Source organism: Echiichthys vipera, assembly GCF_963691815.1.
Source record: "Echiichthys vipera genome assembly, chromosome: 14".
Taxonomy (NCBI): Eukaryota; Metazoa; Chordata; class Actinopteri; order Perciformes; family Trachinidae; genus Echiichthys; species Echiichthys vipera.
Window position 1 is genome coordinate 19,325,386 of NC_139839.1, and position 26,434 is coordinate 19,351,819.

Consider the following 26,434-nt stretch of genomic DNA (forward strand, 5'->3'; position numbering starts at 1 on the left):
TAGAGGTTGCCATATTGCTACATTTCTGTGATTTTTGTGTGAGGCCGATGGTGGAATAGATGCAGTGTTGTGAAGCACAAACAGAGCTGTGCAGAAGTAACAGTCGAGAGCTCAGTGGCAACATATGCACACATAACATAAACAAAATTCATAAATTTGTCAAGAAAAAATCTGACCTCAGACCAGTAAGGTCAGTGCTCCATGAACTCCACGTCTTCCAGCAGAAGTGAGGCCAGGCAAGAGCAGAGCAGTTGCTCGTAAGCAGCTTTTCCTGGCCAAACTGTGCTGGTCATTACTTCACAGCTGAGGTCATTCACTGAGGTCAAAGTCGACCTGCACCAGGTCATGGCTTCATTACATTATATTCTTCACACACATACCATACATACATGCATGTATACATACATACATACAACGCCAACACTTCCCTAAAATTTTATATTTAAAAACATATTGCGGGCATGGTTGATTGGGATGGTCACTAAACCGTAAACCAATAGCTATCTAATACGCAAATCAGGTTCAGGCTCAGAATCAGGTTTATTGCCAAGTAATTTGCATTACAAGGAATTTGCCTTGATTTGACGGTGCTTATATGGAAACAGACATAAACATAAGCATAAAAATAAACCTAAGCATAATAAACTATTAACCATAAAATAGAAAGTATATACATATATGTATTTACACAAGTAGTGCAGCAGGGTAGTGTGCATAAGTCCATAAGTTTCGGTCAGTCTTTAGCTGTGTTCCAAAGCCTGATGGCAGAGGGGTAGAAACTGTCCTTGTGGCAGGAGGTTTTAGTCCTGATAGACTGCAGCCTTCGGCCGGAGGGTTCTAACAACCTGTGTCCGGGGTGAGAGGGGTCAGCAGCTTTTTTCCTAGCTCTCGTCACAGTCCTGCAGGAGTAAAGATCCTGAAAAGAAGGGAGGTTATAGCTGATCACCCTTTCTGCAGAGCAAATGATACACTGCAGTCTGCACCTGTCCTTGGCAGAGGCAGCAGCGTACCAGACATTGATGGAGCAGGTGAGGATGGACTCAATCATGGAAGTGTAGAGGTAAACCAGCATTGTTTGTGGTAGGTTAAACTTCTTTACACTCTTTTAGAAATATGTGTAATATGAGCTGTCCTGATCCAGATATTGCTTCTCTTACTGAGCATTCTCAACAAAAGCAGTGGATGCAATGAAAGCAACAAGCTTCCATTCAAAATTAATGTAAATGACGCAATGACATGCAATGTCACTTCCAACGATTCGATTCGGTGGATAAGGGCGACCAAATGAAACGATGAACACGTTTATCGCGTCCATTGCCTCATTGCGAGTGTCTTGAAGTTGAAAAATTTTAACTTTTAAAGCGACATTGCATGAAGCCGTGCGGTGACAGCCAATCAGCACTGAGATCGTGGTAAGCAACTTGGCTGTTACCTGCAATTGAAGCGATGAAGCGATGATCAAAAATGTGACAAATATGATCAAGCGATCTGAGCGATTTAATCACCTCCATCACTCTATCGTTGATTGTTGGTCAGTCATGGGGAATGGTTTGCCTTTAATTGAACTTTTCCCTATAGGAGCATGGTGCTCACAACATCTATAAACCATTTTGTAAAACAATCAACAGCACAGTGAGAATCATCCTCAAGACACAGATGGTCCCATGGAACAGCAGCCAAATTTCTCTAGAAGTCAAACATCAAGTTAAACATTTGAAATAGTCTTATAGTCACTCCTGGAGGTCTTTTGAAACTTTGGTAGCCTATATATAGTAATATAGATTATGGTATGTCCAAGATAAAATGGCAAATATACCATTTGAGTATTTATTTGGAATATCTCAGTAATACTTTCAGTTCTATACCAAAATGTGTTTCTTGAGAACGTTGTGATATCCTGCACCATTTGAAATGAATAGCAGCACTCTATTTGTGGAGTAAACTTAGTTTTGTTCCCATCGGAGAGACCTAGTTTAAAAGTATTTTTTTTCTATGGAAGATTTAGAGAGCTCTGCTGTTTTTTCTTTTTTTTTTTTTTTTTTAGAACACCAAGATTCATAAAGAATCACACATGGGAACCTCTATACAACTATTACACTTTCAACTGCTTGACTGGAGGGACTGGATATGTCGTGGTTTGCACAGAGATATTGGCTGTTAAGGGAGCAGTGTGTTTTCAAACCTAGACCAATGTGCCTTCTATGAATATGGACAGTAATCACTTACAAGTGATCTGTGTAATGTCATATATCCAATGAATGAGACACGGACCTCGGAGGAAATCAACAAGGCAGAACGAAAAGTAAATCAATCACTGGAAATGTCATGCCTACAGGTCAAAATAGGGGGCTCTAGTGATGTATTTTGTTGTCGAGGTTATTGTTGATATTGTTTATACAGCCAGTAGTTTATTCAGGATGATAGCAGACACTGAAAATCACTTTTATTTTCTGCAAAAACCCGTGTGCGAGAAACATAAAATAAAATGGGATATATTCATTCTTGTGTGGTGCATATGAAATCTAATATCCTGTGTTGAAACATGACACATTTTAGCCGTTTTTTGTGAATTACCTTCCAAGGCAATATGATCACTTACACTGAGACGCACAAGTTTTTCTACCAGCTAGAGAAAACTTTCATCAGCTCGATTTCATCAGCCAAAACTTTGTTGTTTTTTTGTCTAAGCTTTTAAATCTGGTTGCCGCAATTAGAAGAAATGCTTTCTTTAAAGATGTTGTGAATCTTTCAATCATGTCACTGTCTTGTATCAAAGGAAGGAGCCCAATATGCTTTGAAGTAGAAAAGGAGAAAAAAAGAGACATAATTATAGAAAAACAGTCCAGATCGTGCTCCTATTGACTGCTACATAGAGGCCAACATAAGGCAATTAAGAATTCCAGTCCACACACAGTGAAGCAACATTAAAGGAAATAGTGATGCATGGAACAAATAAATGCCATTGGTAATGCGAGTGCTCATCCCCACTATACAGAATATGATATTTTCTTCCTAGATGTCACAGAGAGAACTTATCAGACAGTACATATTGTAAAGTATACAATGTTACCAGAGGTAAAAAAATATACTGTATACTGATGTTAAAGTGGAAAATATAAAGAAAACATTGTGATGGTCACCGACCAAGTTTCTGTGGAGCTCTTGAGAGGTTCTGTAGTCTTAGATAAGCAGACAGTTCATATGCAGCAGGACTGACAAAGGTGAGGGTTAAGTATCTACACAGATGGGATCTGGAATGCTGAACAACCATGTCAGAAAAAAGCTATGACAGAGCAGGACAGGAAAGCAGTCGGTGTGTATAAAGGAGCTGCAATGTGGCAAACAAACTCAGACGTGCGGAAAGCTCGGCTTAAGGTTTATGGACAGCAAACGATACAGTTTAAAGCTCCCAAATTATGCCCAGTTTGAGGTTCATACTTGTATTTTGTGTTTCTACTTGAACATTAGTGCATGTTTTTTTTCCCATATTGTCCGTCTGAATATCCCTGTATTCCCACTGTGTCTGAAATGCTGGAGTACAACTTTAAAAATATGTTACCTTTATTAAATGGGTTCAACAGGGCATTTATTAATATTTCTAATTAAAGGTGACCATAAAGCTCTAGTGTACTTTTATAGGACTGATGTATAGTTACTCATAGTAAGAAACATGACAATGCTATAGAAATAAAGCTGTCATGAACGTTGCAGGGAATAACTCTGAGGAGCAGGACCCAAATTCAGACTCGAACACCGAGAAAGATTTAAAGAAATATTTAATGGGGAAACAAGAAACAAACAGGATCCAGGGAACGGGGAAAAAACCAACGCGGGGATCAGGAGACGAACGCGAACAGGTGGTCGAAAAAGAGGAACTCGGGAAACTATAACAAAAGAAACAAAGAAACAGTTAACAAGGAACAGCGTAACACGGAAAGAGGACACGATCATAAGTACTGGTAGCCAACCAAGAAAGACGCGATACCACGAAAATGCGGTCTGGCGCTTAAGCAGAGCCACATCCGGCCTTTGATTCCTCCAGCACTGACGAGATGATGATCCACAGCTGGGTGGGACCATGCCTACCAGCAACAACATACAAACAAAAGGAAGAGGGAAGAGCCTGACAGGACCGGGATCCTGACAAAAACCTTTTTTCAGGACTAGAGTGAAGAGGTCGAAGATTATCACAAAACACACTATTGTACAATTATTATACAACGGTACAATTATCTGTGATTAACTGAAGTCATCAAGACAGAAAAGGCTTCGGAAGTGCCAAATGCTAACTGAACATACATATGGATTCTCTGTTTTAAAATATACAGTTAGGCCTAAAAAAAATAACCTTAAATAATGTGTCAAATACAGCTGTCACTCAAACAATAGCACAATTTAAAATGGTTTGTTAACCTGGAAGCTTTAAGAGCAGATGAAAAATGTAAAAGAATCACCATCCGTCCTCCTTTTTGACATTTGGTATTTGAGAAACACTTCAAAGAGATCTTCTATTACCTCTGTGTAGCCATCATCATACCCTTCAGCAGCGAGTACTACTGTGCTTCTATAACAAGACATGTGGGAGACTGAGGCATCTCAAAACTCCTCCTTTCTCAAGCATTTCCCTTTCCCTGCACTTATGGTATATAGCTATCATCATAGCATTCCAGGGCAACATGTATGCTCTTCCTTGCCAATATTTCACTGATTTCACTTTAAAAAATAGAAACTGTGCTCCGTCTATGTTTATTGCTCAAGAGGAAAGATTTCCTGCACTTACATCTGATTTTTCTTTGTTGCACACATAGTACTGATAAGAGCAAAAGAGGCGACGTATGACAATGTACAGTTCAATAATGTTGATAAGCTTAATATCTTACAGTATACAGTATACAATAATGTCCTTGCACATTGACAGGGTTTAGACACTGTCAGTAAAATGATTTTGCGTGCGGCCGTTTGTGACAGAAAGAGAGAGAGAGAGAGAGAGAGAGAGAGAGAGAGAGAGAGAGAGAGAGAGAAAGAGAGAGAGAGAGACGGACAGACAGACATACAGAGACAGACAGAGAAAGGGGGGAGAGCAAGAGGAAGAAGGCATAGGAAAAAGCATATTTCAGCTGGAAGGAACAATAGAAATCAAACTCAGTGGTAATAAAGTAAAATTGCCTTTTGAGTCTTTTCATAGAAGAACAATGACGCTTACTAAATAATACACTTTTTGATTCTAATTGAACATGGCTTTTAATAGAATAATGACATCCAAATGTATTTTAATGGTGGCTTGAAAAAGAAAAGAAAAAACAAAAAACAAAAATACGTTGTCAAATTCACCCACTGCCTCCCATTAGAGCAATTGCTAACACCCTGTGAAGAGAATAACATAACTTCCCTGTCCTCTCAGTTGTCAGTTTGAGTCTAAGAGCTGAGCAGTGATTGCCCCTGCTCTCCTTAGGCAGACAGCACCTTTATGGCTGAGAGTGGAAAGCAACCATTGACTTGAGGAAAGTGAGCTGAGCGGCGGGCGAAGATGAAAGCTGAAGTTAAAAGTGGCAAGACTTGCATTTCTGTGACTCAGGGCCTGCATGGTTTAAAAGGATGTCGCTGAACTCCAGACACACAGCGCAATGGACGTCCATGTGCTGAGAGCTGTGAGCCGTGAGCTGTTTGTGTGTGTAGGGAAAGTGTGTGTGTGTGCATGCGCGGGCAGGGGAAGATCTGTTGTCTTGTGCAGTCACCCGCCTTCATCTGCACTTAACTTCTCATTAGGGGCTCGTGTGACATAAGGCAACAACCTGTGACCAACTGGGAATGGTATATGGCTTGGGAGAGCTGTAGCTGGGGTGGGGTGGGGGGGGGGTGGGGTGGGGTGAGTGAGGTGGAGGCTGTTTGTGTGACTTGTTGTCACTTGTCAGGCACCGCGGCCACTAGCCTTGAGATACTTGGCTGTTGTCTGAGAGTGCTTTATCATCTTGATAAATGCAGCCTTAGAGCAGTGCACTATCAGCATGCTCAGGGGCATGAGACACACTCTGACTAATGAAAAGAGAAGGTCAAGGAGAGGGAGGGGTACGCAGCGTGCAGAAGAAGAAGAGGAGGAATCGTGAACAGAGATGTGGATGTAAAAGTATGGGACAACATGTCACACACTCCATGAAAGGGTTGTGTGAGAGAAAATGCTAATGTTTTGTGTGTTTCTGCCATAACATCTTGCATAGTGGGGCCGAGTGTACGTGTTTGTTCTGCCTTTGTGTGCTGTTGTGTAAATGAATGGTTGAGTGTTTGGTAGTATACAAACCCTTCTAGCCCAGCACTCTATTATATTTATGGACAGAAAACTCCATCTTAACATACGCCTCTGCAAATGCTCAGAGAATACTGTTATCAGGGCAAAATAGAGGTTCTCACTGCAGCAATAATTTCATTCTTTCAAAAAATGCATTGCACCATATCTGTGCCACTATTGTAATTACATTTGACAAGAGGTGTTACATTAATTTTCTAGTACCTATTTTACAGAAGACATATTCCTTCTATCTTGGATGTTATTACAGCAGGTGTTGAGACTTTCTAGTGCAGTGTTAATTTTGGAGTCATCAAAGTGACAGCACTGAGCTTGGGAATCCTTTCGGGCTCATTACCATAGTCTGCTGAATCTATTGGCAGGGCCCCGCATGACTGGGCAGACGCTGCTCCAGCCTTAGCTGTCGGATAGAAGCAATGATCAGGGGGTTAACAGATGCTGCTCAGGCTTTGGGGTCACATCCACTCTATTCCCACTGTTGGGAGTCTGAGCAGAGTGAGGACAACAACACTCCACAATGCTAACACACAATGTGCCATGGAAACAAGAAAATGGCTAGCTAAGAGAAATGTCTCCCAGCTACAGAGTGTGTCTCCAAACGATCTTGTACCTAGCAGTTACAAGTCCACAGAGCATTTTGCGAAATTCATAATTTGAGGTCAAAGGTCAGGTGGAGCTTGTAATCCCCCCCCCCCCTGTTCCTTTTTCTCCTGCAGAAAATGGATGTGTACAGAATTCTTTGAAAAACTGTCTACTGCGCAGTTGACTTGCTCAGAGGGAGCTCTTTTCCAATACATGGTAATGAGGAGTGTGCAATTAACTGGGCTCTACCAGCAGGACGTGCACAACAAAGGGGGAGGGGGGGGAGAAGAAGGAAGACAGCACAATGCCACAAACTGCACTGAGCTATTTATGCTACACAGGCATGGGCAAGTCGAGAAGAAACTTGATATTTATAGGGAAATTGGGTCATTGTTGTAGTAAGGACCATGATAAAGAGTGTATAGGACAGCAAGAAAAACAATAAATTACAGATAACACAAATACATCTCTGACTCATCACAGTGGCTCATAGATTCACATCAGTAAACAATTACATTTTCTATTTTAATATCCTATCTATATAACAGAAATTCTCCTGTAATATATACGGTATATTTCTCCAATTAAGGAGCTTTAACAGTGTTACAGACTCACCAACAGTGGTAACAGTACATGGCCACAGGTAACACATAAGAAGCAATATAGTGGATAATAGTTATTCAAGAGGATAACCTGATCACAGAAATAAGTTAAAATTACTGATTTGGAAAACTAACCGTGAATCACTCACATTAATGTTTTAATGCTGTGATTTTGTTCATTTATTTATTTGTAGTTTATTTGTTCTTAAATCTTGACATATTTGAAAGTACAATATGTATTTTTTTTACAATATCTCAATAAAAACAATAACAAAGGTCTTTAACAGAGATCTCCTCCTCTCCAAAACATAAGGACCAGATGATTAAGTCCAGTGAAACACTGATTACAAAAGTTTCACACAAAAAATCTGTGTTTCTCTCAGGTTTTCATCGGAGGAGGGCTGCTTGCTAAACTGTTAACATTTAATTTGCTCATCTTATTTCTCTTATAATTTAAAGTTATAATCCGTAAGATTTTCATCTAGTTAATTGTCTTTTAGGTTTCTATCTATCAACGAGTGAGTTAAAACAATGGTGATTGATCATATGACCCACTAATGAAAGTACTTGTATTTGCTGCTTTGCCCAGAAATACATTTTAGTGTCTGTGATGACATTCCTGCGCAAAATACAAATGCAGCCCTGTTTTAGTGACGCTTTATATGTCAGTCAGCAACATTGGTCTGCCTTGGTGGAGCTAGTCACTGCTGCATTTTATTGTAATCCGAAATCGGAACTTTTAACTTCAGTCTGACAGGTGCAGGTCCATTTAATTACTGCTGACTCACAATGGAGGATCAACACACAGTGAAAGAAGGCAGTTCAGCTTCCAGTCCAAAGAAAAAGAAACAAAATGATTGAAACTGAAAAAGGGCAAATAATCAAGAAGCATAGCGACTGGGAACGTGACGAGATGGATGGCTCTTAAAGAACACAAGAGGCTGAGGAAAGGAATTCTGGGAGATGAGGTCCCACCCAGAGGCCTGCCTGCATTTCATCTTACAAACAAAGAAACTGTTAGAAACAATGTATCTAAAATCTTACAGATCCGGAAGATTTAAAAATCCGGATGTCTGATGACTAAAATCCTTAATTGTTTTGTTACTTATAGTAGCATGTGATTTCTAACAAATGTGCATATCCTGTATGTAATTATTTGCTGTCAGTTACTGATTTTATTGGTTGACAAGAATTGTCTGTTATCCATAAAAAAGAAAACTGATTTGATTTCAACGGCACACTATTTTAACACAGTTTGTTAAACTTCACCTCAGGATTTATAACAGACAGAACAGGACTAACAGACTGGATTGTAGAATCCTTTGCCCTGATGAGGAGAGGCAGGCTAATACCGGACCAAAACAGGGTTGACTCATTCTGTTCCCTCTTATGTTTCCGAACTCCACTGGAACTGACATTTCAAGGTTAAAACGTTTGTCTTCACGGCTCTTAGATATTTAATAGGCAACACTGGCAAAACAATCATGATGTCTAATAAGGAACATTACCACATTAGTTATGCTCAGAGCACTAAGATGTTTTGTTTTACATGTAAGTATTACTGGTCATTACACCTGTGTCCAGTTTTGACTCACCAAAAGAATCGGTGGCTACTAAAAATGCATTGTTAAATGTTTAATTGGTAACATTTCCAAATTTAAATGTAGAAAAAATGAATAGACCTATGTTGTATATTTTAAGTTGTGCACTTACATTTTCCAACAATATTCAAACCCAGAAAAATCTGTAATTTTATTCAGCGTAAGGATCTGTTAAATCAATGCCATCATATTGCCTTTGCACATTCAGAAGCTCGACTTATAAGCCATTTTTAAGCCTAATGTCTATGATACACTTTTGAGACCTTAGTCATTTTACCTATATATATTAACTGGATGAAGAGAAAGGAACAGAGAAGATGTGTTCAGCTTTCTTTTATCTGTTTAATGGGTAATACAAATTAACAGCTTTCCCTGTATTTGTCTGTGAAAAGAAGCCTTGTGCTTGTGGTTAAATGAAAAGACACAGATCCACTGACACTCACGTGAACTTCGAAACATTCGCTATTGTGTTTGAATTATATCAACATTTAAAAAGAAAAAGTCATTATCAAGATGTGAAAATATATGAAAACAATTATTTTTGGATTGTGAGAAATGTGTAATTTGTTTCTTTGAATGCTGTTTTTGGTGTAGACAATTGCTTTAAAAAGAATCCTGAAATACACGTTCCAGCAATCATAAAAAGAAACTCTTGAAAAAAATCAATTTTAAGAGATTCACATTCCTGACAGTCTTACGCAGACAAAATGCCCAATAGGACTTGCTTTTCATCAGACTTCTTTGAATGTTCAATATAGTTAAACTTGTATAATACAGTTTGTAGCACTTGAGCTGTAATGATACATATTTTTTAAAAGTCTCATATTGTAAAACGTGAGATTCCTGTGTCTTTTTTTTAAATTATAAAGCAGGTGAAGGTGCTATATAAATACTGTTCAAAATGCTCAATCCACAGAGAAAGGCACACAGCCTCAATTCAGAAACTGTGTTTTTAAATGAACTGTCAGGACTTCTGTACGATTGTGATGTCACAGTCATTTCCCAGCTGCAAGATGGTGCAGAGACACAGAGAGCCCGGAAGACCTGGAAACGCTGACCAATCAGAGCAGACTGGGCTTTTTAGGGAAGGAGGGCTCAAAGAGACACTAAAACAGTGTGGTTCAGCCAGAGGGGGAATACAGTTATATTCACAGACAGTATGAGAAAAAAAATGTATTCTTTGTATAATAAAGCATGTAAACATGTTCTAGTAGAAACCCAAAATACAAGTATGAGACTGAAAATGATATGTAAAATATTCAAACTTTAAAACACGCTAAAACTTTTGAGAAAATAATCAGCCATGGATTAGGCGAAGGCTGTGCTGAGCTGCATCAGATAAATAGATAAGCTATTACTAACTGTACTAATGCAGGTATATTATTTTCTATTACAAGCACTGATATAATCCCTCAGTCTCAAATCCTAAATCTCTCACATTTTGCTCCCCTCTACATTAGCAGCTGGAGTCTGATTGGCATAGCCTAATGCAAGACAAATAGCATTAAATAACAGTGAACTAATTTTGGACCGGTTCTCTAATTGCGACTGTTGGCTGAAAGGGGTCACGGTTCTGCACTGTGAATGTAATGTACAATGATTAGCCCCGCATGCATTTCTGAGTCCTGTGTCTGCGATATTGTTGCTGTCACTGACTGTGATACGAGCTGTAATTTGTAGGTTGTAATGTTACGTGGGCAGAGACTCATTGATAGCATTTGGCACACATCCTTGCTTTGATGAAGCACTTAGCCAAGCCAGTCAATCTGAATATCACAGCGCTCTGAGTCAGTGGGAGTGTTTGTTAGCTGAACATGCCGTGTGATAATCAGTCAGTCCTTAGCCATCTAATGAACATCATCATAAGATGTTTTTTACATAATCCTGCCATCTAAGATTACCTTAATGCATGTAAAGGCTCGCTGCCGATGTGTGCCTCATTACCTTGGTACATTGGTCATTTCATTTCAAGGGTCTGATTTTCATTAACTGCTGTGCCCTTCTTACCCATTAGCAGAATGAAAGCTCGGCTGAAACCATCTGGCTGCCAACCAGACCTCAGGGCTGCTTTATGGCTCCACCGAGCTTCACTAAAGGGAAAGTTGCACTATTAGAGCCTTTTTTCTGAGTCAGGCCAGAGGGAGGACGGGAGTGATGCAATGAGTGTCCCATGCTCGGGGATGTGGGGAAAACAGAGATATACATTTAGAATAAAAAAAGGAAATGTTGGCGCAATGATGGAGGAGACATAGGGAGGCAAATTGAGACAAAATCAAATAGAACAAGTAAGAAAAGTCAACATGGAAAAAGGACACTGAGAGGCTAAAGTTAAAAATGAGTCTAAGTGCAATAGCAAGGACATGATATTTCTGAAAAGGCAGCTGTGTCTCAAGTGCCATAGATGTGAGAGACACAACACACCACACTTATGACTTAGAATGTGAAACTGCAAAGAACTGCTGCTTACATATACTATTTTAGTGTCCTCAATGACATCTGACTCAGGTTCCCTTACTGTGCTTTTACTCACCACCCCCCTCCCCATCTGTATCCTTGCCTTCTAATTGTTTTATTTTGATACTGTTTTGCTCTGGTCTCACACAACAGACTGTGAATGCACGTCAACCTGCTGCATGTTCTTCTCTTCAGGTGACAGGGTGCTATACAATGGCAAAGAAAACCATGCTGGAAATTAATGTGTTTTGTTGTTTGTTTCTTCCTGTAGACTGTGAACTATTTCTGAATTTTCCCCAATATTGTACATGCATCATGTTTGTAGCAGTAATATTGTAAGTTAGTGACTTGATGAACAGAACGCTGGCACATAGCAATTATTTCACTGGTTATATTAAGCCTCTTTTAATATAACAGGCTAATATGACCAACCTAGATAACTAAAAGGATGTGTAATGTTAAGCAAATTTGATATCTACAAAAAAATGTTCTTTATTTTTGTTTCATAAGTGCATACTTCAACAAACTTATCAGACTAGTTATTCCGGAATAATCACTTTTGTCATACTGAGACTTGATAATGAGATAATTAGTATTATTATGAATGACAAGATAGCAACTACTTTGCTGGCTTAGAAAGTCAATGATGACTTACGTACCTTATAACTGTTGTTACAACAACAATGAAGTCATACTGCATCGATTTGTTTTACTTGCTCTGACTCCACAGGGAGACCAGAGGTCAAGCACGCCACAGCAACCCTTGGAGCTTGTAGGAGTTTGGTGTCTTGCTCATGCTTCAGTTTGCTAACTCTCTGCCTACACATACGACTTAAACCGTGTCATCCTGAAGGATTTGTTTCATTGTACGTTACATCCTTGTCACAGTTTTTACCTTTTGCTGTTACACTGATCGAATACTCCATTTACTGGTTAGGCTTATCCCGCAGTAACCAATTTAGATGCCCCACTTTATTCATTAAAGTAGAGCTCTCCTGCAAGCACTGGGCAGGCAAATACATCACTGGCAGATAGATACAGCCCTAATACATAAACTGAACCTAGAAAATGGAAAAAAGAAAAAAAAAAGAAATTGACCTAAGAGACTCCGAGCCTGAGGACCGTCTCACAACAGGGTTCGTCATGCACAGTGCGGTATGAACTTTAAAAAGCCAGAATCATGCATGCTAAAGTTAGGATCTGAATGAAAAGCAATGAAATTGAATTGTGCTATGGAAAATGGCATACAAATATTACAAAGGTATTTGAATTTCTGTGTATTTCTCCTGCTAGTTGGAAGGTTATTGTTCAAACTATCATTCAATCTTATATATACATATATATACAGTATATATATATATATATATATATATATATAGACATACCTCCACCTTAAAGCGTGTTGTATTTCAGTGCACTACCCCAAAAATTATATATTCATAAAAATATGGGTTGGACTTCTTGACAGAGGGGAGTTGCACTGTATATTATTTGTCTCAAGTCTCTACTTAAAAAGAAAAAAAATCTAAAATCCAAATAATCTTTGCTCTCTGGTCAAATCCAAACACATTCATTAAAATGTTATTTCAAAAGATATTGTAATGTTATTTTTAGTGCATGTTTAGACAGATAAATTGGTTTTTGGATACTGTATCCGTCAGAAATGGAATGAGCAAAGAGTTTTGAAAGGAAAATCTCTAATTTCTTTATGTATACTGTATATATAATTCTGAAGCACATTGAGTGCCACTTGCAATTGTTTTTCTAAAAACCGATAGGTAACCACTCTCATTGTTTAAACTGTGTGGTGGTAAACTGTGTTTTGGTTGTGAGTATATATATATACATATACATAGTACATAATCATACTGCTTTAGCTCTCTTGTGCAAATATCAGTCTTGAAAATGAGACCTCAATGAGACCATTTGTTTTGATACATTTTATAATAATAAAACAAGATAACCCCACACAGTTCGTTGGCATTTGTCATACGTGAGCCATTAGAACCAGATTGGAATTATTTAGAATATGACATACTCTTAATAATAACTCAGAGAATATGAAAGAAATTGAAAGAAAAGCAGAGAGCACGGTATTTGAACCCCCCTAACTGACTCAGAGGAGGCTGTTCCATCAGCTGACGCTAGGAGCTGTCCGCGGTGCTGAAGCCTCGGCTGCCTTCTCTCTCCATGTGCCGACAGCTCACACAGACAGGAATCCGCTTCCCGAGCGTCCGAATTAAAAAGGGACCTCCGCATTTCACTTGATAATTCTCGACTGTCTTCACCTATCACGAATAGCGGAAGTGCTACAGCAAACCGCACGGCTCTCTTTGTGTTTTACAGACGTTACAATTCTCGCTTTGCTTGTTTCTTTTTCCCCCCCAAAGCCCTGGAAGTATTCTTTTTCAACACAAGGACGTGTTCTGTAGCTACACGAAGAGCGACCTCGACTTTAGTAGACATGTGTGTGAGACAAGACTGTCAATTGAAGACCCTGTTCGCGGTTTTGGTTCTCGCTGCTGCCGTGGCCAAAATACATGGACAAGGTAAGAACTTGGGTCGTTCACGCACTTTGTGGGGATTGTTCCGTGTACTTCCTTTTGTCAAACTATACAAGGTGAAGGTAGAGCTGAGTTTTCGACAATGACACCAGGTTTTCAGATCTACAAGTGTGTATGTGCTATTTGTCATTAAGTTTACACGGTGTTGGTTAAATCTTCAATCAAGCTAAAGAAACCACAATTCATTTAAAAGTTGCAGACTATAAGACAACCCTATTAATGATCTGCACACATTCTTACTATCCCAAAATACTTTTTTAAATTACAGAAACAACTAAAGATAAATATATTAATATTAAAAGAAAATCAGATTACAAGTGACTGCATACTGAACACAGATTAAATAGAAGTTATAGATCCTCACATTTTGCCACTGGGTAAATGTGTTTAACAGTCAGTTGCATAACGGTTAACTGTCAATCCCAGTTTTCAGAGGGTCTTTAGATTGCTTTAAATGCTCTTACACAAACAAACAAACAAACAAACACAAATTGCGATATGCAAGAAAACCAACCCATGGGGGAAATAAAACTTCAGAAAACATTCACTGACTAACACTATTCTAAACCAACCTAATGTGATCAGTTTTCAGTGAGATGCTTATTTATTGGATGAAACCCAGAGAAAACAGCCAGGAAGTGACTTGTTTTGGGCACAGGGGTCTGTGTGACAGACGGTGCTCCGTAATAAGACTCTAATCCTCAGGAATTGCTAAAGATTATTGACCAAGCTGTTTGACACAGTTGAGTGCTTGTGGGAAGCGGCGACAGATTCATGCACTGTGGCCTTGTCCTAATTATTTCTCTATTGTGTGTCTGTCCTCTCTTTATCATTCCAACTATACATTATGTTGATCTACCTGTGTAACAGCTTGTCTCCACAGTTTTACTATCACCCCACTCCCTCTCTATTGTGATCTGTATCTCTTCTTTGTCAATCAGTTGGACATAGACATGAACCACCTCTATAGTGCACGCATATACAGTTTGTCCAGTATGCAGGATATCTGTACTGACTTGTAAATAAGGTCAACAAAATATTATGCAATGTGCAGCCACTGTAGAGTACATAAATAAATAATTATATCTGTACTTATTCATCTGAGCAGAATAAATATATATGAAAAGGACAGAGGATATCATCAGCTATCACATACTATTGTAACACAGCCCTTTAGCATTATGCAGATTGAATGACAGTAAATGGAATTCTTTTCTACATTCACTTTTGATGAAACCTTTTATAAAAGCTGTCTGTTATATGTTCAGAATGAGGACATTTAAGAGGGACAAGTGATTACTAAGCAGTGCAATAATTGTGGGAATTAATTCACATTGCCTGGGTTCCAGTCAAAACCCATTCAGCCCATTCAAAACCAATTCTGGACAAGTGCCTGAAACAATATTTTACACTAACAAAACATCTGCGGATGGATATCTAATGCATGGAAAGTGCTGCATCGCTTAAATACAGAATTTCAGAACCGTATTGGGAAATTGCAAATGCAGTTATTTGTGATATAGCCTAACACCCCCAGAATACATTTTATATTGTTAACCTGTTCGATTAGCAAGTGAGTAAACACACTATAGTAGTGCTTGTAAGTGGTTTATAAGTGTTATCAGTCACAATTGTACATATCCCAAGAACACACCTGCACTGCTCGCTCACTGCTCAAAACTCTAGGGAGAGGAAAATGCACAGTGCACTATTTTTAGAGCAAAATAAAATGTAACAGCTTCCATTAGTGCATTCTCTGTTGTTGCTTTGCGAGCAAATGTTCACGGCTTAGTAAATTCTCCAAGTCTGGCCATTTAAATTTTTAATTCTCGTGATATTGATGTTTTGCCATTGTCTTAAGTTTTCAACATGCAGACATGCCCCCGAACGCGAGAGGTCTTAATCTCTCTTTTGTGGCACAGCCTGTTGTTGTGAACTTGCTTCAGTCTGTTACCTAGCAGGGAATACAAACACCCATCCATTTCACTGTCATGGGCAAAGGACCTAGAACTGTGACATTATTTTCCCATCTGCAGTGTGCACATTCACATTACTGTGTAAAGGCAACGTCATTTTCAGTTATAAATGTAGCTTTTTATGTAAGTGTCATCAATTTTACAAGGAACTCAGGGGTTATTTTTATTATCCATCCAAGTTGCGCCTCACTCTTTCTATTTGCAGTGCATATTCAGAACATAAACATACAATAATTTCTAATAACTGATAATCTTTTCATTTTAGAGTATGGGCAATGTAATTGAGATTGGGATTTTTTTTAACAACACCCCTGGGAACAGGATGCATATATATATATATATATATATATATATATATATATATATATATATATATATATATATGCATCCAGGATAAAAAAACATCACACTCCTCAAACCGTGTTCATTCTCTGCCTGTTTTGTAGAATTAACACTAGATTTAATTGGCTGTTCAACTGTTCATACCTTTTTAAAGCCAGAAAAAAATGTGTGTACAGATGCATTGAAAACGTTTTACATATTACAAAAAGCATTTATTGCAAAGTGTGTCCTGGCTTTTGACTATATTTTTTGGCATCAGCTATTTCTTTCATATGGTAAGCATCAAATGGACGGCAACGAATTCAAATGACAAAAGGAAATGTAAGCATGCAAGAAATAATTACCCACTGATTTAGTTAAAAAAAAAATGGAAACACGGGACTGTGGGCACAAAGTCCATGGTTGAAATAAAGAGTGTTGCTTTTAAATTAATTGCTCAAACCTTCTACATGCGTGTCATGTCTACTTGTGATAGAATCTGGCTCACATCATAAATACAATTGCAAAAAATATTTTGTTCAAATAACTCCTCACTCCATGAAATTTTCAATGAAATCATGGTAAATTATTTAGGGTTGTGTTGTGTGATAAATGGAGCTGTCCATGCACAACAAGTGTTTTGAGGATGTGATCACCACATTGCAACAAGTACTTAACATGAGAAGGCTGCAGGCCTCCAATTATCTCAGTGTGAATCCCTGAGCAACAAAGTGACATAACTTGTTACTGTATAAACATTTACTTGGAAAGACAACCTGATGACAACAGCTTGACCTTGTCATAAAAGGTATCAATCATGTTTACACTCTAGCATAAAGCACGTTATCATATGTAACTACTATTGCTTTTACAGTCCTGGGTGAAGTCAGAAATTATGTAAAAAATGTTGAGGGAACATACACTATATGCATTCGATCAGTTCGTACAAGAAACCGAATTTACATTTATTTAAAAGTCTCTCAGTGGTTTTTATGCTTGTTTCCAAGTTATTCATTACAAAACAGCTCAATAACGATTGAATCTTGCAAATTTTGTTGTTTTGAAGTATTCAGATTAGTACGTCTGATAAAATCCTGACATAATTATTGGCTCATCACGCATCCTTTCAGTGTGGGGAGTTTTTGTTGGCCTTGGTGCGCCAATTTAAGTTTTACAGAATTTAATGACATTCAGCTGAGCCTATTATCTTTATGCTTACACATTATCTCTGCCTGTTAACAATGATCTGTAGCGATCTGGGAGTTGGAGAAAGGGATGTTTTATGTATCCTAATGCTCATTAAAATGAGTTATGATCTCCTCCTGGTTGACAGAGCGCTCCTTGACATGCCACTATTGGTTTCAAAAATAGTGTGAAATATTGGTTTCTTCAGGACACAAGATTATTTATTATAGCTCATATTGGATAACACAACAGTAGATTGACAATATCTGTTGTTCATGTTATTTATCATTATGGCATTTTGCAATTTGTTTGGATTGTATAAAATAACACATTTGGATCCAATTCACATGGAGATATTTTTTTTACTCTGTTTAAGTCCCTGACCCTAAAATGAACAGGGCAAAATAAACTAAAGCTCTACTCTTCTGCTGTATTGGTCTTGAATTGAGGTTATCATATGAAAAGGTGCATATGAATACTGCACCACTGATAGGGAGGGTGAACATTTTTGTGGGCTCGCTGTATTGACACATTTTATACGCATTTTGTGTGAACTCATTCAACTCAATAGTTAATCTCCTTGTTTATCTGACGCAATATCTCAACAGTGGTTTGCTGCTTTCCAGCATGGAAGGTACTGTTCGTATTCACATGGCCATGAAATGTTCCAGGATCATGGGAATAGGATAGCATACTTCATGGGTAGACTGTTGCTTTGAGAGATGCGCTTGAAAATTCTGAACATCCTATAAATCCAGGGGAGGTAACAGAAATCATTCAACACCTGTTTGTTGGATTGCCAGTGATTAACTTCATCAAGGGCTATTCAGCATCTGTGTGCTGTCATAATTAGTTTAACTTTCCCAAGGCCTGTCAATGGTAAATGAGAGTCATTATGGCAGAATGCCCCTCTTCAAGGCTTGGCGCCTGCCTGCCTCAGCCCCTCTCTGTGCCTGTCTCGGTCTCTTTCACTGCCTCCTAGGTGGAGCTCACAGCTTGGCTGAATGCGACTCATTTTCAACTCTTCATGTGCAAATGCCTCTCTCGCTCCGTGAGAATGTTCTATGCATCCTAATTTGAGTCAATGCCTCGTATATTTTCTTCCTCCAAGTGTGGAGTTTTATTTGCAAAAGGGAAGGAGTATCTTTGCAAGGATCTTTTTGGATTTCATCACTGTTTTTCTTGGAATGGTCCTCCAACAGCTGGTTTTACCCTATAGAAAAAAAGCCTGGTGCTCTCACTATCAGGCTGTACTTCAGCTACATCTGCAGTTCACAATCAAAATTCAGTTGTGGAGAACATAAAGTGGTTAGACAGATGGTTTCATACAGTGTGGTCAAAATGCAGCATCAGCTTTAAAAATGAGGGCAAAATTGTTTTATGAATAGTAAAACAAGTTTTTTTATAACCAGTTTCCTTGTCAGGTTCTCTTTCCACATCCCTGTTTTATTTAACATTTTGCATTTCATTCTGTCTTATTGGAGACTCAGAGATGAGTGTTGTTGGCATTTGTTTGCCCCAGAGTAATTGAACATTTTAGTGTCCTTGTTTTGGGGTAAAACAATGAGCTAAACTTGTTCAGCTCTCCAGCACAGAAACATGTAAATAGGTTTTTAATTATTTTTCCTCATGCCCTGTTAGCGTACTGTATATGTATGAATGTATGCACACTCTTATTCAGTTCTACATATACTGTATTTAAACTTGTAATACATCAAACTCAGTGTAAAAATATGTACTCATACATCTGTTATATGACTGGCTATTTGACCATTAACCAATGAAGCAATAGAACTGGAACCAAAACACTATAATTAAGTACAACATTTTAATTCCAGTGCATGAGAATTTCATACAAACACACAAAGGAAAGACAGCAACAATATTTAATTTCAAGCTAAATAATTTGCTTCCTGTACATTTCATTGTTGAGCATTTTTCCTAAGCTCTTATCCCAGGTGAATTTGAGTCTATTCATGCATGATATATTAACAAATAATAATAAAAAATATTAATACTTTGCATTACAGTACACAAAATGATGAGTAATGAATGACAAGTGAGCAACAGACTATTTTACAGATTATTTTTAAATCATCATATTCAGCGTTCAGAGACTCATTCTGTAATAGCTACTCACAATTATGTGCACCCTATTTTAAAGTGTTACCAGAAAAACATAGTAAAGTAAAACATTTTAAAAATACAACAAGGCAGAGAGAAACAGGCTTTATTTCCTGAAAGCATTTCCCATTCTGATTATTTAATCACTTTGACAGTTTGGATAGACCTGAAATGGGTTATTATGTCTCGATAATTATGTGAGAGTTCTTTAAGGTAACACGCTTACGATGACATTTTTCAACACATATCCTCTGCAAAGGAGAGAAATTTCCTTAGGGTAGAGCAGGTACCCAGAGCCGTTCCGCTTATGAGCTCCCCCTCCTAGAGTAGGACTGGGCAGGACTTCCAGCAAGGAGGGCAATGGCCTCTGGGAAACACGGGAGGGGGGGAATCCCTTAATTTATTCAAAGTGAAGAGTACCCCTCTAGCAAAACAACCTAAATGAAGCGATGGCGACCACTTTGTCAAGGCAGTACGTCTCTGGCTTACTTCTACCTGTGTTGCCTTTGGCCTTGTGCCTTATCGATCCCACCATTCGTCCTCTGAAAAAAGAGAAAAAAAGAGAGCAAGGTTTGCCTCCCCCAGGCCAAGCCTCCCTTCCGCACCTTTCACGCTCTGCCTGGCCATGTACACACCTCTCTAATCAGGACTGGCGTGTTTTGCGGCTGCTGTGGGGATGGCTCTCTGAAACGATTAGGCCCGGGGACAGCTCCAGCTCTCTTCCCCTCTTCTCCATGCCACATCCCATCTAGAAAGCATTTCATCTGTGGCTGTGGTAAGGCTTATGTAGGGTCGGAGAGTGCCGGGTGAAAAGCAGCAGGTAATAGGCTGTGTAATGTGTTTGGGGGAGTAGTTTTAGTATTCACTGTTAGTGCTGACCTCTGGCAGGCTGAGCCACCCCCACAGTAATTTCCTCTGAAAAGATGTAATTGAATTCATCAGGATGAGTAAACATATTATAAGTAGCAGCGAAAGATAACAATGTTGTGGATAGATCAAGGAAGGGGATAGTAGCTCCACGAGTAATTGAAAATAGTCTTAGACAAACGTAAGTAAAGAAAGTGTGCACATCACTTGGGAAAGGCATTGCATTTATAGTTACAGCGTGTCTGCTTTTCACTCCAAATCTGTTTTGATTTTATTTCCGAAGATGCTTGCTTTAAGTATAAGTACTGCCAATGACATACTCAGACATGCTCAGACAATACTGGCACAGAGCAGAGGGATGCGATAAAACCCTGTATTGAGATGTATTGAAGGGATATCCCAGAGGACCTTGTGTATAATTTAGAGGTTCTAACATCGACCGCCATTTTCAAAATATCGAACAATGTCAGTCCTAGAAACCACCGGGTGGTCGAGCAATTGTCTGTCAGTTAAGAGGCAGTCCTCCGCCTCCAGTCCGCATCTCTCCGGGAGACGGAGAGCCGGACCATTGTGGCCATTCTCATCTGTCAAAGCAGCGAGCAGCCGTCATCTTTAAGAATGGATTACTTAGGAGCAGCTGGAGCTCTGTCAGATCATGTCATTAATTGCTGGACTATAGCTTTTAGTGGTAAAAGCTGGTCCATGCCTTCTGACATTTCTATATTATGGTAGGTGAGATAAATGGGGACGTGATGTTTAGTGGCTTGCTATTGATGGAGGAAAATATTTGTAAGAAGAACGCTTCATTTGACAAGGACATGATGCGACTCTCTGCTTATCATATGTGTGTGCTCCTTCTCGCTTTTCATTACAACTTATGAAATAAAGACATGTGAAATAAAGATGTGAAATATCTCAGCAGTTGATATAGAGATTCATGGTCCCCAGAGGATAAACTTCACTTTTGTGACCCCCTGAATTTCTCTCTAGCGCCACAATGAGCTTGACATTTTTATTTTTCAGTGAAATAACTATTGGATTGATTACTATTAATTTTGGTACAGATATCCATGGTCCTCAGAGGATGAATCATAATGTCTTTGGTGATCCCAAATCTTCCTAAAGTGCCATCAAAAGGTCATAACTTTAATTTCTTCAATACTTTGGTTTATGAGCAAATACCTGCAACGTGACCATCAGCATGCTGGCATTGTGAACATATTTTTGTCTACTATCTTACTATCCATTAAGCATTAAGCAAGTATTATGAGGGATTTACATTTTTGAAAAGGTCAGACGGACAGTAAGTTGTAAAACTCTATGTGAGTATTAATTCAATTGTATGTTGTGGTTTATATCTGTCATTTGGATTAAATACAAGGCCAATATAACTGCATGGAAATAGATGTCTGCAGTTTGTATTTAGAGGTGTTGGTGCATGTGTGTGTGTGTTTGTGTATACTGTCTAGTAATTATTAAGCCACACCTCTAGTTGCTTTCTGGTTGTTTATGGTTGATTTGAGGAAGCCCATTGACCGAAACATCCGTAGGGCATTTTAATGAAAATTATATAAAAATATTATTCTTCAAGCCCCTGAACCCAAAATCTACATGAAAAATTTAATTTGATTTAACCAAGGAATTAGTGCTTAAACAAGCAGCTTGGGGGAGGGGCATGTAGCTAGGCCATGAAGCCAGGCTGGGTGTGCTTCCAAGGATTAAGTCTGAATTATGAAGGCAAATAGAAAAAGGGAATTCTGACAGTAGGGGATGATCCTTGCCAAAGACAGGACCTTTTACAGCCTTTTACAGTATGTGCAATGTAAACCTAAGTATTCAGGAAGGGTGGGAATAGGCCCAATCATTTATGATACTCCTGTGTTGTCTTGAGGACACAAGTGAAGTCTTTGAATCATTTCTTTGATGAAACCGTGAAGATAGTCAGAAATCAATGGTAAATTTAGGGTAAAGTTACTATAACATTAAGCCCATATTAACTCCACAGTCTTATGATAAAGGAGCACTGTGTAGGTTTTTCTCCCATATTGTGTTAACCTGGTTGCAACTACAGTATAGGCACTATGTGTCAAGAAGCTGTTTACCCTCGTTTTCTGAATTTGCCGGTGATGTCGCCTTTTTAATTCTCTCTTTCTCTTTTTTGGAGACAAGGATTTCTTCTCCTGTGGTGTGGCATTAATATGGTCTTGCATTATAAATAGAGTGCAGAGCAGGATTTCAAATTTGCCGGGACAGTGACAGCTGAGCTCCTTCTCCAGTCTTCCACAGTCTCGCTGGCTCTGAGCAAAAACAAGTTTAGTCTACCGATACCACGTAGTGCTTTATGTCTCTCTCTGCTATTCATAGTTTTTTATAGACCGGAAGGACATGGAAGCCTTTGCAGACATGATCCATGCTATGTAAATACTGATAAGAAATTATTGGCTCAGAAGGATAAGTCAGATTGTTGGCAGAGGTAATTGTACACCAATGAGGACTTGATTGTTGATTTGTAGTAATAAATTACTTAAAATGCTACACAGTGTCTTTAATTGGATTATGTTCCTAATAAATAATGAAGCTAAAGATAGTTGCAGTGTTAAGTGTATTTAATGTATGCCATGTAAACAGATTAGGTTTACAGAGGTCTATAGATTTCTCACATAATGCTAACCAACCTTCAGGCTGCTGTTGAACAAGAACCACATGTAACTATGATTCTGCCGTATATTTAAAGTCTCATGTCCACTGTGTAGCAGATGTGAAATTATTTAATGAATTGTATCTTGTGTTATAACATTCATAATCGTACATGATTTAGTCACAATGATGTAAGTATATGTAGGATCCGGTGAAATCACTCTGCTGCCTTGTGGAAACCCAACTGAATCTTGCACCATCCACATTTATGATCAAGAATCTCCACACTTACACGATTTTCAATTCAATTCAATTCAATTCAATTTTATTTATAGTGCCAAATCATGACAAGAGTTATCTCAGGACACTTTACATCTAGGTAAAGACCACACTCTATGATAAACATAGACCCAACAATTCCCCCATAGAGTACTGTGGCAACGAAAACCTTCCCTATTACAGGCAGGAACGTCAGACAGACCCAGCTCTGTGGAGGACGGCCATCTGTCTTGACCGGTTGGGGAGGAAGAAAAGGAGAGAGAAAGAGAGAAAAGACGGACAGATGGACAGAGAAAGACAAAGACAGACACAAAGACAGAGACAGACACACTTCCAGTAACTATAATAATATCTATAGTAATGTGAATATGACTTATATGTTATGGCAGTTAATACAGCAGAATAGTAGAAACAAGCACAGCTAAGGTTATATAATATTATAGCAGGAAGCATCATTGATGAAACATGAATGATACAGACAGAGAGAAGAGAAGCTCAGAGTATCTGGAAAAGTATTATCCCCCGGCAGACTAGGCCTATAGCAGCATAATTAAGCAGAACAAAATCAGCTTAATAATAACAACATTGCTAAGGGCTCATAAGTTTACTCTGAAATTTGGGGACAGTGTCTGTATTCTGAATAACACTTGGGAGTTGGTTCCACAGGAGAGGAGCTTGGTAGCTGAAGGCTCTGCCTCCCATTCTACTTTTGAGACTCTAGGAACGACAAGTAGCCCTGCATTCTCAGAGTGCAGCGATCTAGTCGGGTAATAGGGTACTATGAGCTCTTTAAGATAAGATGGAGCCTGACCAATAAGAGCTTTGTAGGTAAGGAGAAGGATTTTAAATTCTATTCTAGATTTTACAGTTAGCCAGTGCAAAGAAGCTAATACAGGAGAAATATGTTCTCTTTGATTTGTTTTAGTTAGTACACGAGCTGCAGCATTTTGGACCAACTGGAGACTCTTAACAGACTTATTGGAGCAGCCTGATAATAAGGAGCTGCAGTAGTCCAGCCTAGAAGTAACAAATACATGGACTAGTTTTTCTGCATCTTTCTGAGACACAATGTTCCTAATTTTCGCAATATTATGCAGGTGAAAATATGCAGTCCTTGTCGTAAATTTTATGTGAGAATCGAAGGACATATCCTGATCAAAAATAACACCCAGATTCCTTACTGTGGTGCTGGAGGACAACACAACATTATCCAGAGTAACCATGTCTTTAGCTATTGAGTTTCGGAGGCCTTTTGGCCTTAATGCACATTTGAAGTTTATCTAACTGATGGGTTTCATCTGGTTTGATCGACAAATATAATTGTGTATCATCAGCATAACAATGAAAGTTTATGGAGTGCTTCCTTATAATATTTCCTAAGGGAAGCATATATAAGGTGAATAGAATCGGTCCAAGGACAGAACCCTGTGGGACTTCGTGACTAACTTTAGTGTGAATGGAGGATTTGTCATTAACACACAAACTGAGATCTATCTGATAAATATGACTTAAACCAGCTCAGTGCGGTTCCTTTAATGCCAATTAGATGCTCAAGTCTCTGTAGCAGGATATGATGGTCAATAGTGTCGAAGGCAGCACTAAGATCTAGTAAGACAAGTACAGAGACAAGTCCTTTGTCTGAAGCTATTAGAAGGTCGTTAGTAATTTTACCAGTGCTGTCTCAGTGCTATGATTCGCTCTAAATCCTGACTTGAAGTCCTCAAGTAACTCATTATTATGTAAAAAGTCACACAGCTGATTGGCCACTAATTTCTCAAGGATCCTAGAGAGAAAAGAAAGGTTAGATATAGGTCTATAGTTGGCTAGTACCTCTGGATCAAGACAAGAAGAGGTTTAATTACAGCTACTTTAAAAGACTGTGGTACATAACCTGCTGATAAAGATATGTTAATCATATCTTATACAGGAGTGCTAACTATAGGTTACACTTCTTTAAGTAACCTAGTTGGGATAAAGTCTAGGAGACAAGTAGAGGGCTTTGATGCTGAAATAGTAGAGGTTAATTTGTAAAGGTAGACTGTAAAAAAGCAGTCCAAGAACATATCAGGCCGTACAGTTGGTTCCTGGGTTCCTGGGTTTGAAGAAAAATCTGTGCCAAGCGAGTTGATTTTGTCTCTAATAGTTATAATTTTGTCATTAAAGAAGGTCCTGAAGTCGCTACTACTGAGGGTTATAGGAATACATGGCTCAATAGAGCTGTGGCTCTCTGTCAGCCTGGCTATAGTGCTGAAAAGAAATCCAGGGTTGTTCTTATTCTCCTCTATTAAAGATGAGTAATAGGCTGCTCTGGCATTACGGAGGGCCTTCCTATATGTTTTTAGACTTTCATGCCAAGCTAAGCGAGATTCCTCCGATTTAGAAGAGAGCCATTTACTTTCTAATTTTAGCGATACTTGTTTTAATTCACGGGTTTGTGAGTTATACCACGGAGCTAACTTCCTCTGTTTCATTATCTTCTTTTTAACGGAGCAACAGAGTCGAGTGTTGTTCGTAGAGAGCCTGCAACACTTTCAACAAGGTGATCAATTTCAGAGAAACTAACGTTAATGCAGGAATCTTGAATATTAGGATGAGGCATTAAAGTAAATGCAGATGAAATCGATTCCTTAAATTTATTTATAGCACTATCAGATAAACATCTAGTGTAGAAACTTTTGCCTAGAGGTGAGTAGTCCTGTAATATGAATTCAAAAGTTATTAAATAATGATCTGATAAAATAGTATTCTGTGGAAAGACTATTAAGTCATTGATTTCCACACCATAAGCCAAAACAAGGTCGAGGGTGTGATTAAAACAGTGAGTAGGTTTATGTACACTCTGACTAAAACCAATCGAATCTAATAGAGAGATAAACGAGGTACTAAGGCTATTATTAACAACGTCCATATGAATATTCAAATCTCCTACAATGATTACTTA

The 26,434-nt window shown here is 38.6% G+C and overlaps 1 protein-coding gene across 1 annotated transcript in view; it reads left to right on the forward strand.

Moving 5' to 3' along the window:
- Nucleotides 1-13,730: 13,730 nt before the first annotated feature.
- LOC310956200 (seizure protein 6 homolog) overlaps nucleotides 13,731-26,434 on the forward strand; it is a gene marked incomplete at both ends in the record, with an annotated part of 93,628 nt that continues 80,924 nt past the window's right edge. Inside the window, 2 exon segments of the mRNA XM_083926356.1 lie at nucleotides 13,731-13,780; nucleotides 13,782-14,089. Of these exon segments, the coding sequence (XP_083782482.1) occupies nucleotides 13,731-13,780; nucleotides 13,782-14,089 (358 nt within the window).